Here is a 13,696-nt window from a genome sequence, read left to right as displayed (position 1 = left end):
GAGAAAAGGGAACATTCAGTGTTTTACTGTGAGTCCAGTAAATGATAGAGAAAGTGATCTGATCTAGTGGGAATTTACTGGCAAGCTAGAACTTGCTCTACTCATACACCTGTGTTTTCTAAATTTGTGAAATGAACCTCAAATGTAATCAAGCAGTGAAGAATTACTATTGAGCTTGTCTCACAGAATCACAAAGAGGTTGAGGGTGGAGGAGACCACCTGGGATCATCTAATCCAACCCTCCGTGCTTCAGGCAAGGTCACTGAGAGCGCATTGCCCAGGATCACATCCAGGTGGCTTTTGAATATCTCCAGAGCAGGAGACAAGACCGCAATGTCTCAAGCTAATGTTTCCTTCATGCCTTTACTTCTTGTGTTCATCTGTTACTGATGCCATTTGGGCTTTTTCCCCCCACACAGTCTGGCTGCTGTGGATACAAAAAACACAGTCTGGAAGAACTTTTACTAAATCTGAGAGGAAAAAGTTGCCTTAGATACATTCAGAAAATTTTTTTTCTTTCATAAGTCTTTTATTGGCAAATGAAGTCTAATTTTGATGGTTACTTGCACAGCTAATAAAGTCTTGTTTTTTTGTAGATTGCTTTAATGAATATTTGGCAAGTATGACATAAGTGATTCACATTTCTGTGAATATCATTGTAAAGGAAGAGTTTTGCTTTTCTGATCCTGATTGTTGATTTTTTTTGTCAGTGTGTGTATATATATATGTGTGTATACACATACACATGTGGAATATTTTCTTCAAAGAGCTAAATTAGACTTTACTGTTTCTTCAAGCAGAAATATTCAATTTTTTCCTTAGTTTTGAAGGATCTTACTGTTGAACTCTCTGGGAATTGTATTGCTAGAAACAGGTATAAATAAAGTGCTTGAGAAGGTATGAGATTCTTGAAGTTTGGGATTAAAAAAATATGAATATGAAGGGACTGGCTGTGAAATGCTCTGGATTAAAAAAAAATAAGTGTGATATCGGAGATGTTGCATAATTTGAATTTCTTAGGCTTGCTTGCCAACTTGTCAGAATCCCAAACTTGGGAACCACCCTAGTCTGCAACAGATGGCCTCATCTGTAGTAATTCCCCAGTTTTCCATCTTGCATGTCTCCTACTTAGCAAAGCCAAAGCGCACCATATTCCGTAGTCCTATTTCTTTGTCGCTTTGATAGATGCTGTTTAAAATGTATATTGTGCAAATCTAAACTGTGGTGTTCAAGTTAGTACTTCTTGGCATAACAGCACTGCTTGGGAATAGTAGTATTTTTCTACAACTTGAGAACTCTGGATCTGCAAGTTAACTTCTGTTGGTAAATGCTGATTAATGTCTATACAAAATCCAGAAGTCCTTTCCTACCTAAATTGTTCTGTAAGTCGTCTGGTTCAAAGACCCAACTCAAAGCAAGGACAGCTGAGATTGGATTGGGCTGGCAGGGTATTCATCTGTGGTTCTGGTATCTCTCATCTGATTCTCTAAGTGATCTGTGGTGTTCACAAAAGTTCTTCTAGCACTGGATAGGAGTCCTCGGATGTCTATCAGTGTCGGATGACTTTAGTATTTGACAAACATGTTGTAACATTGTTTGGTGCAGGCACTTAACTCAGGAATTGTCCAGATATAGAAACATTTAGATTATGTCTCCATAGGTAAATGCACAACATGAAGGCATTCCTTCTTTTGTGAGAAAAGCAAGGGGATGAAGAATAGCTGCTGTTTAGATAGCCCTGCAAAGTCTTCCAGCCCAGAAGGTTGTTAAAATAATATTATGAAGCTACATTTTTGAAAGAGATGAAATTCTGGCATGCTTTTTTTAATGTGGAGTATTGCAGTTTAAGCTATATGTAGGACACAGACATCTTTTTTTTTTAGAAGCCACAGAACAATTCATATGAAAAAGCTCTGTATCGAGACTTGAACATAATAGTGCTGGTTTATAGCTGTCCTTAGAATGCATTTAAATCCATTCAGGTGCAGTCATGTTATATATGGTGGGATGGTAACAACTGTTAATTTAAAGCCATCATACACATAATGGCATATGTAGCAGTTGATTCAGTTTCGTTGGTCTTTGTTTAGCTGTAGCTTGGTGGTTGGAGAGGCAGGAGTTGGTATTGGGAGTGGTGAAATGGCTTTGTTGCTGAACAGCCAGCACTTAACATTTCTTAAAGGAATGCAAAAAAAAAAAAGGCAAAAAGTTGCTGGAGACACGCCTGTAGTTCTGTCCCATTCTTTCTAATAGCTGTGGGACCCTTACTTTCTTTCCAATAAGAGTCTGGAAACACGTGAGCCCCTTACCCTTTGCCAAGAATAGCGATAGTTATGGATGCAAAGGGAAGGACTCCACAGAAAGCGAACGATGAATTCCTCGTTCACAGGGAGATGAAACCTCATATGAGAAAATCCTCAGACAGTCAAATTTTCATCTCTAAAATGACCTGAATTTCTGGAATGTCGTGGGTGAATTTGGATATCAGACTGACGTGCTTGAAATAGCCCTCTTTGCAATTCCTCGTGTTAATTGACTATTCTTATTAGGCTGCCTTGCTTGTTTGTCTGATACTAGAGGAAGTGTCTGGAAAGGAGAGAGCAGGCTTTAAATAACTTTGGATAGGTTACTGCTCTTAATTGCTTTCCAGGGGCTCTTTCTCTCCAGGAACAAACGTAGGAATTGTGCCAGATAAACCTTCCTGTTCTAACGATGGCCTTTCTCAATGCTTCCTGCCCTGCTTGGCCCATTGCACTGGGTCAGTGAGAATGAGTGTGTCTCTGTTCTGCCTGAACTATATGGTAGATCGTCAGCCTGGATCTCTATATCTCTATAGCTTGTATCTGATGTTAGGGTGATAAAGCCAGAGGCTTTGCCAGGAGTGCTGGGCTCTATTTCTGATTCTGCAACAACTTCTCACCTGATGTGGTGATGCAGTCAGTGCTAAAACTGAATTAGCTGTTTTAGTGAGCTTAGAGATTTCTGTTATGAAAGCTTTATTTGGGGGGGATGACAACAAAACAACACAGAGCCCCAAAAACTAAAAACAAACAAAAAAAACCTGGAAGGCTAGAACACTACATAATCCAAATAGGTTGCCAGTGTCAGTGTTCTACTTTTACTGGCTGCCAGTTTCTTTTCTCCAGACTCTTTCACTGTTTGACTAGATGTGATATGGGGCAATGTTGCATAAAATATTGAAATACTGGTGTCTATGCTTTAAAACCATTCAGATGTGAACTAAGCCCTCAGCTTGAATTGAGCTCTACCTGAATGTAGGGGCATGTTGCTTTTTTTTTTAGGGTTTAAACTTCAGGTGAAAATTAATTCCTATTTCCAAGTCTTCTAAACTCACATACCTTTAAGCTGAGCTGATTAGAGCAATTAAAAAAAAAACTTTTTGTGCAGTGTTTAATTATTCTTCTTAAAAGATGGTACAAACCTGAAATTTTTAACTTTGTAAGCTAGTAGCAATAGACTAATATGGTTTTGCCATTTAATGCCTTAATACAGTTACTTTTGCATAAACTAGTGACCTTCAGTTTTAGTGTTAGGGTTTTGTTGGTGCAATTTGAACTTCAAATTGATGTTGCCAAATAGATTCAGCTGGCAAATCCAGATCTTAAGAAAAGTAATGAAAGGGAAAAGTGGTGTATACTGCTTTGTTGAAAAGGAAGAAATAAGTCTTATACCATAGTGAAGCTTAACTATGTCCTTAGTTACTCTGGTTATCTACACAAGACTATTGCCTTTGTGTAAAATGCATACTCGTTATCTGTATTGCTGTTCCTGATAATTATCTGTAAAAATGGAAGGGAAAATCTTAACTGTACATAGCAGGGGTAGGGTTTTTAATGTCTATGAACATTAGAATGTAAGTTTATTTAAAAAAAACATAGTTGGTATAGTCACTCCTCAGTGCCAGGTTACATAACTGTCTCTCAGAAGGGGCAAAGGTGTAGCTGATTGTTCCCCTGGAAGAGATAGGGGTCACTGCATGGCTCTTGATTGTCCTGTGACATCTGGTAAAACAGTATGACAACACCTAAATCAGGGACAGTGCTGTGATTTGTGTATTTGTTAAGAGATTTTCCTTTTTCACCAAAATTGATAGTGGTTAGAAGAGAGATGTCTCTCTGTCTTTTTGACCTTGAGTGGTTGTGCAGTAATTTTGTGCTGATTTCCACCTGTGCTGCAGCTTCATGTCTCAGTCCATTTCAAATTGTGACTTTTGTATATTAGACCTTAGCAGATAGCCAATTGTTCAGCTACTACTGTCTCCTCAGTAGTCCTCCCAAAATATCACTAATGACTTAGGAGGTAATAGCTACTAAGAAAATACTTGTATCAAAGTGATTAAATGCATACAAAATTCAGCACTGTGGGAAGAAAAGAACATAGCAGCCATATCTTGAAAGAAGCTGCTTTAGACCTTCAGTTGTGTTTAAAAACATGACTTTTTTTTTCTTTTTCTACCAGGCTCTTTAATGTTGAGAATTATAAGCTGTACACAGCTTAGGTATTCAAATACTGCTGTTCTAATTATGTCATTATTTCAGCATCTTAACTGGTGATGATGATGAAGAAATGTACGCTTCTGAGGATTGTGAACTTGCGGCGAAGAAAAGGAAGAAAGATCACTGCAGGAATAGCACAGATTCACAATGTAAGGCTGAGTTATTTTCCTTTATTTTAGACTGTTGTAGGTTCAAAAAAAAGCCATTCATATATTCATCTAAAGGAAAGTTTTCTAAATTATGTCCATCTCTGTACCGGCAACAAGTTTTAGTGTCAGAAGTGATGCATCTTAAATGAAATGTGGCACTGGTCATCTACTGTGGGATTTACAAAGATTCAAAGGTAATTCATTTAAGAATAGCAATTCCTGAATAATAAATATTGGATGCAAGCTGCTGTTCTGCTTTTTCTTCTGGATGCTTAGGGAAGTCACTGCTTACCAAAGCAGCAGTTTTGTTTTCAATTAGTTCTACGTCTGGTTACAGAAATAGCTCTAGAATGAGCTCAGGAGTAAATATATTTTGTCATAATGCTTTTGGTAAAGATTATCTGTATTGAGTTTCCTGAAAAAATCTAAATCTCTTTATTGAAATACCAAATCTATTTTTGTTGATTGCTGTTCTTAAAAGCAGACCTGTGTTTTAGATTGCAAGTGTATCTCAGCAAGTGAACTACTTGAAATAGTGAACTTGGTAGAGTGAGTAGAAAAAAGAGATGAGTTGACAGCAAACTTTGAAGGCTTCTGGTGCATTGATCTTGAAATGCCTTTCATTATTTGTACCTTCTTAAGTTAACAGATTGTCTTAGAGAAAGCAGAAAGCATCCTCCAGGTTGTCTGGGTTTAAAGTATTTCAATATACTTAAGTGGTTATATGTAAGAGAACTTTTACTTGACAGTGTGTTCAGACTTATGGCAGCTAAATGTCTGTATAAACTGCCATTATGGGTCTTGCATAGTTGGCTTCCCTGCAGGATTCTGCAAAAAATAGGTTAGAGAAGTAGAGCCTTCAGTAATAAAAGGCTGTGCATTTCTTTTCCCTCCTGTGCTAAGGAGCCTTGTGGAAAGTACTGGGGCTTGTAAGAGAAACTGACTGTTGTTGATACATAGTCAAAAGAAGTTGTGCTACATCTGCCAGTGGTCCCAACTCCTGTTTGATTTATAATGTGTAACCTTAGTGTGTTTTAAAGTATGTAACTTCTGAACATTTGTAGCCATTCTTCTCAGTTCTGAAGAACTTCCTTCACCAAAATTGTTCTACCTTCTCTCTTATTAAGCATTTTATTGAGGATAGTTTTCTTCAAAGCCTTCCTAGAAGGCACTACCTCAAATGGAAGTCTAAAAAATGCTCATGGTTTTTATTTCAGGTTTTTATCGTGAAAATTGGATTTATGTTCATAAGGAAAGCACCAGAGAAGTAAGTCCTGCATACTCTGGGTCATCAATTTGTACAGTCTTTGTGCTTAAGTGGCAACTCATATAAAAAATATATATACGTATATACATATTTATGTGTTCTGTATCTTAAGTTTTACTTAACTCTCTCTTTGTTGGTAGCCTAGTATGTTATGACTTAATGAGACAAAATGTAGGTAGCAAAGTCACTTTTATGTGACTTTTATGGTGGTCATTCTGGTAAAGATGTGGGAACTCGGGTGTAGGTTTAGGGTCACTCATGCTGAACCACACTGCCTAAAACCACTCATTGCTATCTTTCATAACCTGTATGTTGGGATAATTTCTTTCCCCCTCTGCTTGTGCAGAAGTTGGTGTACTGGTGGCATGTGCATATTTGCTTGTGTTGCTTGCCAGCTCCTGTAGTGGACAAAATATTTTTTTGTTTGAATTATCTTATTCTTGCCTTCTGATAATTGACTATCCACTTTACCTGTTTTTCTTTGGTTCATTTGAAAGGGATGATTACTTATAATCATTGTTCTTGACTCTTATGCACAAAAAAATTAGTGGCATGATAGCCACTAGATTGTATCAGCATTGTGACCATGCAGGATCAGAATAGATTCCCAGAACACTTGGTACCAGACTGAATAATGACTATGAATTTATGGTCTCACTATCGAGTAATATTGCCAAGGTACCTGATAGTTCCAAATAACATGTCTGGTTTCATTTGTTCTAGAAGAAATTAAAAAAAAAAATTCAGGCCCGATATATTACAGTTCCAGGGAATGTGGTATAGGTATGCTTCAGTTGCATGGCAGTGTTTTTCTATAGACCGTGAGAGTTGTCTGATGGGGGAGGTTGTTCTTTGCTTTTTTTCTACTTCTAGTGTTTATTCCTTTTCTCAGAGACATGGCTATTGCACTTTGGGAGAAGCTTTTAATCGCCTAGATTTTTCAAGTGCAATTCAGGACATCAGAAGGTTCAACTATGTGGTCAAAGTAAGCTCTTTATACACTGTCCTTTACAAATGTTTGCTGATATGCCCATGTGTACAGAAAAGCTGCACTGACAAGTTTGTGTAAATATCCTGTATGTGTGTAACTTATACTGCATAAAGCAAATGGACTTTTACTTTAATCTGAGTAATTTTTCTATTGTGAAAACTGGTTATGTTCTTCTGTGGAAGCCTGTAGCTTGGGGAAGGTGGTGATAGCCAGTGTTCTGCCATATATTTACAGTGAAACACTGGTAGATCCAGTTGTTGTTGCTCAGTCTTGGTAGTGGAATTTTTCTAAAGGAAAATAATTCCCCCCAAACAAAAATGGGAAAGGATGGTCTTAAATATGTATGGCCTGTACTTCAAGTAGCAATTGCCAAAACAGTATTTGATGTGTAAATATTCTGCTATTTCTTCTATAGTTTCTTAATAGTGTGATTCACTGTACCACTGTTTTTTGAGTTAGATAAGATACATACATATTCACCTTTGTTAAAATCCTATATAACTTATTTGCATTCCTGCAGTTCCATTGCAAGTTGTCTTTTACTAATAATACAGTGGCTTGGAGTCTGTAGGAATATTTATGCTGTGTTAATGTCGTGATTCTTTCTCCTTGCAAGGGCCCTTTCTCACTGTCTTAACTGGTTTCTGTGAGGACAGATCTAGTCTTAAGTTGAGAACAAAGAGCCTGAAGCTATAAGTTTAGACAAGTCCTACCATCCCTTAACTTTCTAGATGCCTGCCCACTTGAAAATATTCTGTGAGATATTGTTCTGTCTTAAGCCTTAATTTTTGTCATTTGACCTGAGGTAGAGAAGTGTCTGTCCCAGCTCCTAAGGAAACTCAGGGACTAGAGCTCAGCTCAGAGGTGAGGCTGCTTGCAAAAAAATGTAGCACTTGAAAAGAATTCAGATCTTGAAAAGACAAAACACTATTGAATGAGCGTATCAGGAGAACGCCTCAACTACTGGGCCATCGAGTATTTTGAGAGAAAACGTGTTCTCCACCTATCCTTGTGAAAGTGATTGCATTATACCTCCAGAAAAACAGGAGCTGTGGAACCAGAAGAAACAAAGCAAAAAGAATTTGCTTCTAGGCTAGTGGTTAGCATATTTGCCTGTTATTGCCCTCCAGTTTTTTTTAAGACCACTGTATTTTAGTGCTGCTCTGGGAGCAAAGACAAAAAAACCTTTCTTTCCCAAGATTTTTCAGCAGCACAAGAGAGGAAGGAAGGGGTGGGAGGGGAGCCTGAGGATGAGGCACTCAAGGTTGACACCATTTATAACACAGTTCATGTGAATGATAAAGTTAGGTAGAATAAATCCGTAAGTAGAATTTGCAGTGTTTTTAAGATGTTCCAGTGCCTAAGCTGGATTGCTCAAAATAGAACAACTTTGTTGCTTTCTACATGGATGTTCTCTAGCCACTCATCTCTTAGCCTTAACTTGTATCTGACATTTTTCTGTCTCAACTGCAGAATCTAGCAGTTAATCTTGCTAGATGTCTTGTTCTTGCTGACAGACCAGTGCTCCAATTTGTCTAGATCCCTCTGCGAAGCCTCATCTCTCGGGAGAAGTAAACAGCACATCCCAGTTCAGTATCATCAGTGGATTTACTGAGGATGCATTAAACTCCGGAATCTAGATCACTGATGAAAATACTGAAATATTTATTTCCCTGAAGTTTCTATTGGTGATGTTTTGTGTAAATATCATTTGATGCAATGTATCTTTCCTATTTTGTATCCTCTGAGAATTATTTCTGGTTATGCACGAACGCAATAATGACTAGCTTTCTGTGTGGTGGTCTGCTTCTATCATTCAAGATAAAAAGAAAACTTCTTTATCTTTCTATTTTAGTTTATTGTTATATACCAACCCATACTGAAAGTCTCTGCTTAGATCCCAGATCACCAAGAAGATCCATTTTAATTCTCCAGCAAGAAACCATGCTCCAACCATTGTAAAAAGTTAATGCAGGTGTCTGTTCAAGACCCTGTTAGTCTCAGAGGAGGTTGTTTTCCTGTACTTGTTTATGCTGTAATATAATGACAAATTTCTAGCTTCTAAATGTCTGATACATAGTTGGATGTGGAGGGCCTTATCAAAAAATGTTTCCATTTGGATAAACAGCTGATCCATTTGACCTTGTAATCCTGAGACAACATAAGACGCAGCTACGCTCATATCACAAGAATGAACTTGTTAGATCCTTGTACTCATGCACCTGCTAAAATAGTCTTAATCCTTGTGTATTAACCTTCACTGAAAACAGTATCTTCATTAAAATCAGCTGGGTGGAATTTTTCTTGGATTTGATCTGCAGTCCACGTAACATGACTTTTTCTAAATTAAGAGAAATGTGCATACTTGCTTGAATTGGCAAACTGCCAGAGACATCTAGGTGTTCTCTGAATTGTTAATCAAATTAAAAGGCCTTAAAAATACTGAGAAAGAGGTTCTGATATCTAGTCTCAAAAGCTATAAGAATAGATTAATTGTATTTAAATACATCAGGAGATATTTTCTCCTTTCACAGCACATAATGTTTTGTCAGGGAACATGCAGAGAAGCCAGAAGGAGCTTTATTAAATCAGGGAGAGAACAGGTGTATTCTCTCCATCTCCAAAGGAAAATTAATATTGAGTGTAGTGTCAAATCAGTGTTTTGGAAATGAAGATACAAACTATTTTTTGGCAGGCTTAGTCTTTGTTCGCCTTCTGTGCCGGTAGTTGTTGATGCTCTCCTACAAAGCATAGCTCTGCAAACCAGTGTTCAGAGTACTCTGTAGGGAATTTCTGCTCCCTGCTTTCCCTTTCTGATGTGCTGAGAACTCTTATTCTGGGTGATGTTATGAATTACAGTTGCAGAACTTGGTGCTAAGCTTTTAAACATGGCAGCACTATCCTAACATAGAGATCTTTCTTATATTTGGTCCTTAGACTTTTTTGTTCAAGAGGCAATCCATATCAGGTAGTAAATCAAATCAGCCAAGATGTAAGAATGGAGAAGGGCTTGCTTCTAGGAGTTAGAGCTTGATATTCCTGTGCAGCAAGAACTTCATCCACTCTGGTTTCTTTCCCCTAGGCTGTTCCCCCTGTTCTTAATACTCTTCTGATTGTGGCATTTCCAGACAATCATATGGAGGGTTACAGAGACTCATGTGGATGGTTACTGATGCAATACATAAATACTGCTCATTATTAAATTACTGTGGTTTCCTCTACAAAGAACTTGAATGTAGGAGTGATACAGCAATCTCACTCTTCCCTGTAGGTAAAATAGCACATTTCCCTCCATGAGCAGAAAGTAGAGTATTGGGTCATCAAACCTGAGTTTAGCCAGTGTAGTAGTTCACTCAAACTGCAAGTCTGGTACCTGGAATCAGTTCAGTGATGCTGGACACTGAATCTGCCAGGAGAATCAGTACTCAGCTACTACATTGTTTTGAAAGTTCACAAATGCAAATTCTTTCCATCGTTTCATAACAGTTTACAAAGACCAGATCTCATATGCTGTATCGTAAAGACATATACTTGTGTTTGTGTAGTATTTTGAAAATACATCTCTCAGTGAGTTGGTCACTGTGGTAATCATGTGGTAATGCCTAAAGTTTCCTGCGTTTATCCTGCTTTGCTTTCCCAATTTTGTAGTTCTATTTTTGTGAAATACAATTGCAATGTTCTAGATTGTTTTAAGTGAAAGTATGTGCTGAATGTGCATGTATCTTTTATTCTGTCTTTCTTCTGACTCTTATTTCTTTGTCACAGCTTTTGCAGCTAATTGCAAAATCCCAGTTAACTTCATTGAGTGGTGCAGCACAGAAGAACTACTTTAACATTTTAGACAAAATTGTGCGGAAAGGTAAGAACTGAAGCAGTAAACTGCTTCAGATGTCCTAGAAATACCATCCAGTTTGAATAAACTGGTTTCTCCATTATTGAATCATGTGTGTTGAAACAGATTAGTGAAGTAAAATGTCAGCTAAATTCTGTTCAGAAGCTTTTGGCTGCTATTAAATTATAGTCTTTATGAAATGTGTAATCTGTTAGATGAAACAATTGTACCAAGTTCAGTAACATGATTAGTTTTCAATTTGCATGATGTAGTAAGGCCTAAAGTACCTAGCTGCTTTTACATATAGCTTATTTTATGAAGTTATTACATAATATTGATCAGGTCTTTTTTGTGATAACAATAAATGGAGTTATAAATTCCAATTTCTTCTGTTCAAAGCTGACTATGATAAGTTATTTGGCATTGAGTTTATTAAATGCATAATATGAAGTTTGATTAAAACTTCCTTGTTGCTTTTTAGTCATTTACCCTGCTCTTATGGGACAGCATTAATGAGTGTCTTAGAGGCAGCTGTTTTCTCACAAATAGTTGTCTTGAGATAGCTTGAGCTAACTATATTGGCTTGGTAACTGAGACAACAAAAAGAAATTGTATTTGGTTTTGTTTTTCTAGTCATGGAAGATCACCATAATCCACGATTAATCAAAGATCTTCTACAAGATTTGAGTTCCACTCTTTGTATACTGATCAGGGGAGTAGGAAAATCTGTTCTGGTAGGGAACATTAATATTTGGATTTGCCGACTAGAAACTATCCGCTTGTGGCAGCAGCAGCTAAAAAATCTTCAGATGAACAAGGTATGTTGTTAAATCATGCTTGTAGGGGAGAGAGTACATTAAACATGGGTTTACAAATTTAAGTGAACAAAATTTCAAATACATCCTAAATAGATGAGTTTGGCAGAAAGCAGAAATTTCTCCAGCAAGTAGCTTAAAGCGATGAAGTTATATATGAGTCACAAACACCTTGAGAGACAGGAGAAGCCCGCTTCAGTTCACCACTGTTTTTACCTTGGTTTTGGAGAAGTAATGAGATTATGGAAATAGAAAGAGGTTCCTAATATTTCAATAGATTTTTTTCTGAGGACTGCTATAATGGCTATACTACTGCTTTCTGGCAGATGTATAGCTGTAATTCTTTTCCTCGTCCAGGAATCCTGAGAAACATTTCTCTAGATATTCAGGTAGAGCTGACAAAATATAAATTTTTGATTCTGAAGTAAGTATTCTAGTACTAAAAATGCAAACCTAAAGTGAATTTTAGATGTGGACCAGGAAGAAAAAAACAGGACGCTGAAGTAACAATTCTACAGTTCTATTTGTTAGCACGGTTGCTTTTTGTGAAAAAGGATAATGATTTTAGCATCTGGACTGTGATCATGCAACTTGATGCAAAGTATGTGGTATAAACTCTTCCAAGTTTTCGGATTTTTTAAGTGGAAACTTCTAAAGATAAGCAGGAAACTTGTGTTTTCAGGCATAACCTGACTGGGGCACTTCTGGAAGAAGAAATGCTCCAAGATGTTGCATATAACAGCTTTCAGCTTTGCAATTGCTGCATGTGTTGGGCATCTGAATAAATCAGCAGCTTTAGAACAGGAAAAAAAAAAGAAATGAGGGGCCAGATCTCAGCAGTTCTCTTATGCCAAGTAACCAAAACAGGGTTTGAGAAACTGCAGTTGTGGCACTTTTTTCCAGCATGCCACTTGCATCTGAGCTGTTGTACATCAGTTGAAATAACAGATGGGAGATCTTGCATCTGTAATGTTCACATACTCCTGGAAAAAAAACCAATAGTCCCGGGGATGTTTATAACAGATGACAGTGTGGAAAACTTTGTCTGTAAGTGAGATGAATGGTGGTGAAGTAAACAGATGTAACCTAGAGCCTGCTGGAGTACGGCTGCTGCGGGGCCAGCCCTCCCTGGCAGGGCAGCTCCACTAGGTGGGGCCGGCAGCCTCCATCCTTCGCATGACAGCAGGGCTTCCAGCATTCTCCAGTAGCATAGGTTCCAGGGACAAACTATCTTCTGTCAACAAGCTCATCCTTTAGATTTACTCATGTATGAGTTATGCTTACCCCATTAGAGAGAACTTCTAGCAGAGGCGTGGGCTCCTATATCAGAGCACCGAGAAAGTTCTCAATGTCTCCTCTTATAGAACTGCTTGTTTGTGCTATCGAGGGAGCATCTCTAGACTTGAGTAATGAATTTATGAAAATCAGATGCAGAAGAAGGCTTTCTTCTGCTTTTCAGTTCTCCAGTCCTATATTTTATATTGCCTCCTGTACACCTCTTAAGAGAAATTGATGTGCTGTTTCTTAATAAAAAAATGAGAAACTTATTATCCTGTAAGTTATAATCACTTCAAACCTCTGTTAACCTAGTAATCAAATTATCACATGATTAACCATAGATGATGCTCAGTGGTTTTGCACAAACTAAACTAAGAGCTGAGGTATCTCTAAGGATTTTATTTGTACCTTTTATTGTCAAGTTTTTAGCTAAGTCTTCAACTCTTACTTCCAGCAAGTCAACAATGGTCTTACGCTCAGTGATCTTCCTCTACATATGCTGAGTAACATCTTACACAGATTTTCTGATGGCTGGGACATTATTACATTGGGTCAAGTGACCCCAACTTTGTACATGCTCAGTGAAGACAGACAGTTGTGGAAAAAACTATGCCAGTACCATTTTGCCGAAAAGCAGGTAATAATCATTTGTGTAAGCGTGAGCCTTCTTTGCTGTATGATATACAAATGATGAAGTGTGAACTTACCCTTTTTGAAATAACTGTGACAGTGTGTGAAAATAGTATGTTTTCTGTTGTTTTTTTGATGTGGTTCATCTGAAAAACTGCATTGTCTGAATTTAGCGTAGCTATCCACTCTATCCTAAGACTTCTTTGTTATACAGTCA

General features: G+C 37.6%; 1 protein-coding gene across 3 annotated transcripts in view; it reads left to right on the top strand.

The window, feature by feature from the left end:
* The window catches only part of FBXO25 (F-box protein 25), a 50,652-nt gene that overhangs the window by 26,283 nt on the left and 10,673 nt on the right, over positions 1–13,696 (top strand). For all 3 annotated transcript variants that reach the window (XM_021391039.1, XM_021391038.1, XM_021391037.1), the window contains 6 exons: positions 4,560–4,666; positions 5,884–5,933; positions 6,826–6,918; positions 10,690–10,783; positions 11,390–11,574; positions 13,304–13,486. In XM_021391039.1, coding sequence (XP_021246714.1) covers positions 4,560–4,666; positions 5,884–5,933; positions 6,826–6,918; positions 10,690–10,783; positions 11,390–11,574; positions 13,304–13,486 — 712 coding nt within the window. The remainder of the gene's footprint in view (positions 1–4,559; positions 4,667–5,883; positions 5,934–6,825; positions 6,919–10,689; positions 10,784–11,389; positions 11,575–13,303; positions 13,487–13,696) is intronic.

Source organism: Numida meleagris, chromosome 3, assembly GCF_002078875.1.
Source record: "Numida meleagris isolate 19003 breed g44 Domestic line chromosome 3, NumMel1.0, whole genome shotgun sequence".
Classification (NCBI taxonomy): Eukaryota; Metazoa; Chordata; class Aves; order Galliformes; family Numididae; genus Numida; species Numida meleagris.
The sequence above is the reverse complement of the archived record's forward strand: the minus strand, read 5'-3'. Positions and strand labels throughout refer to the sequence as shown.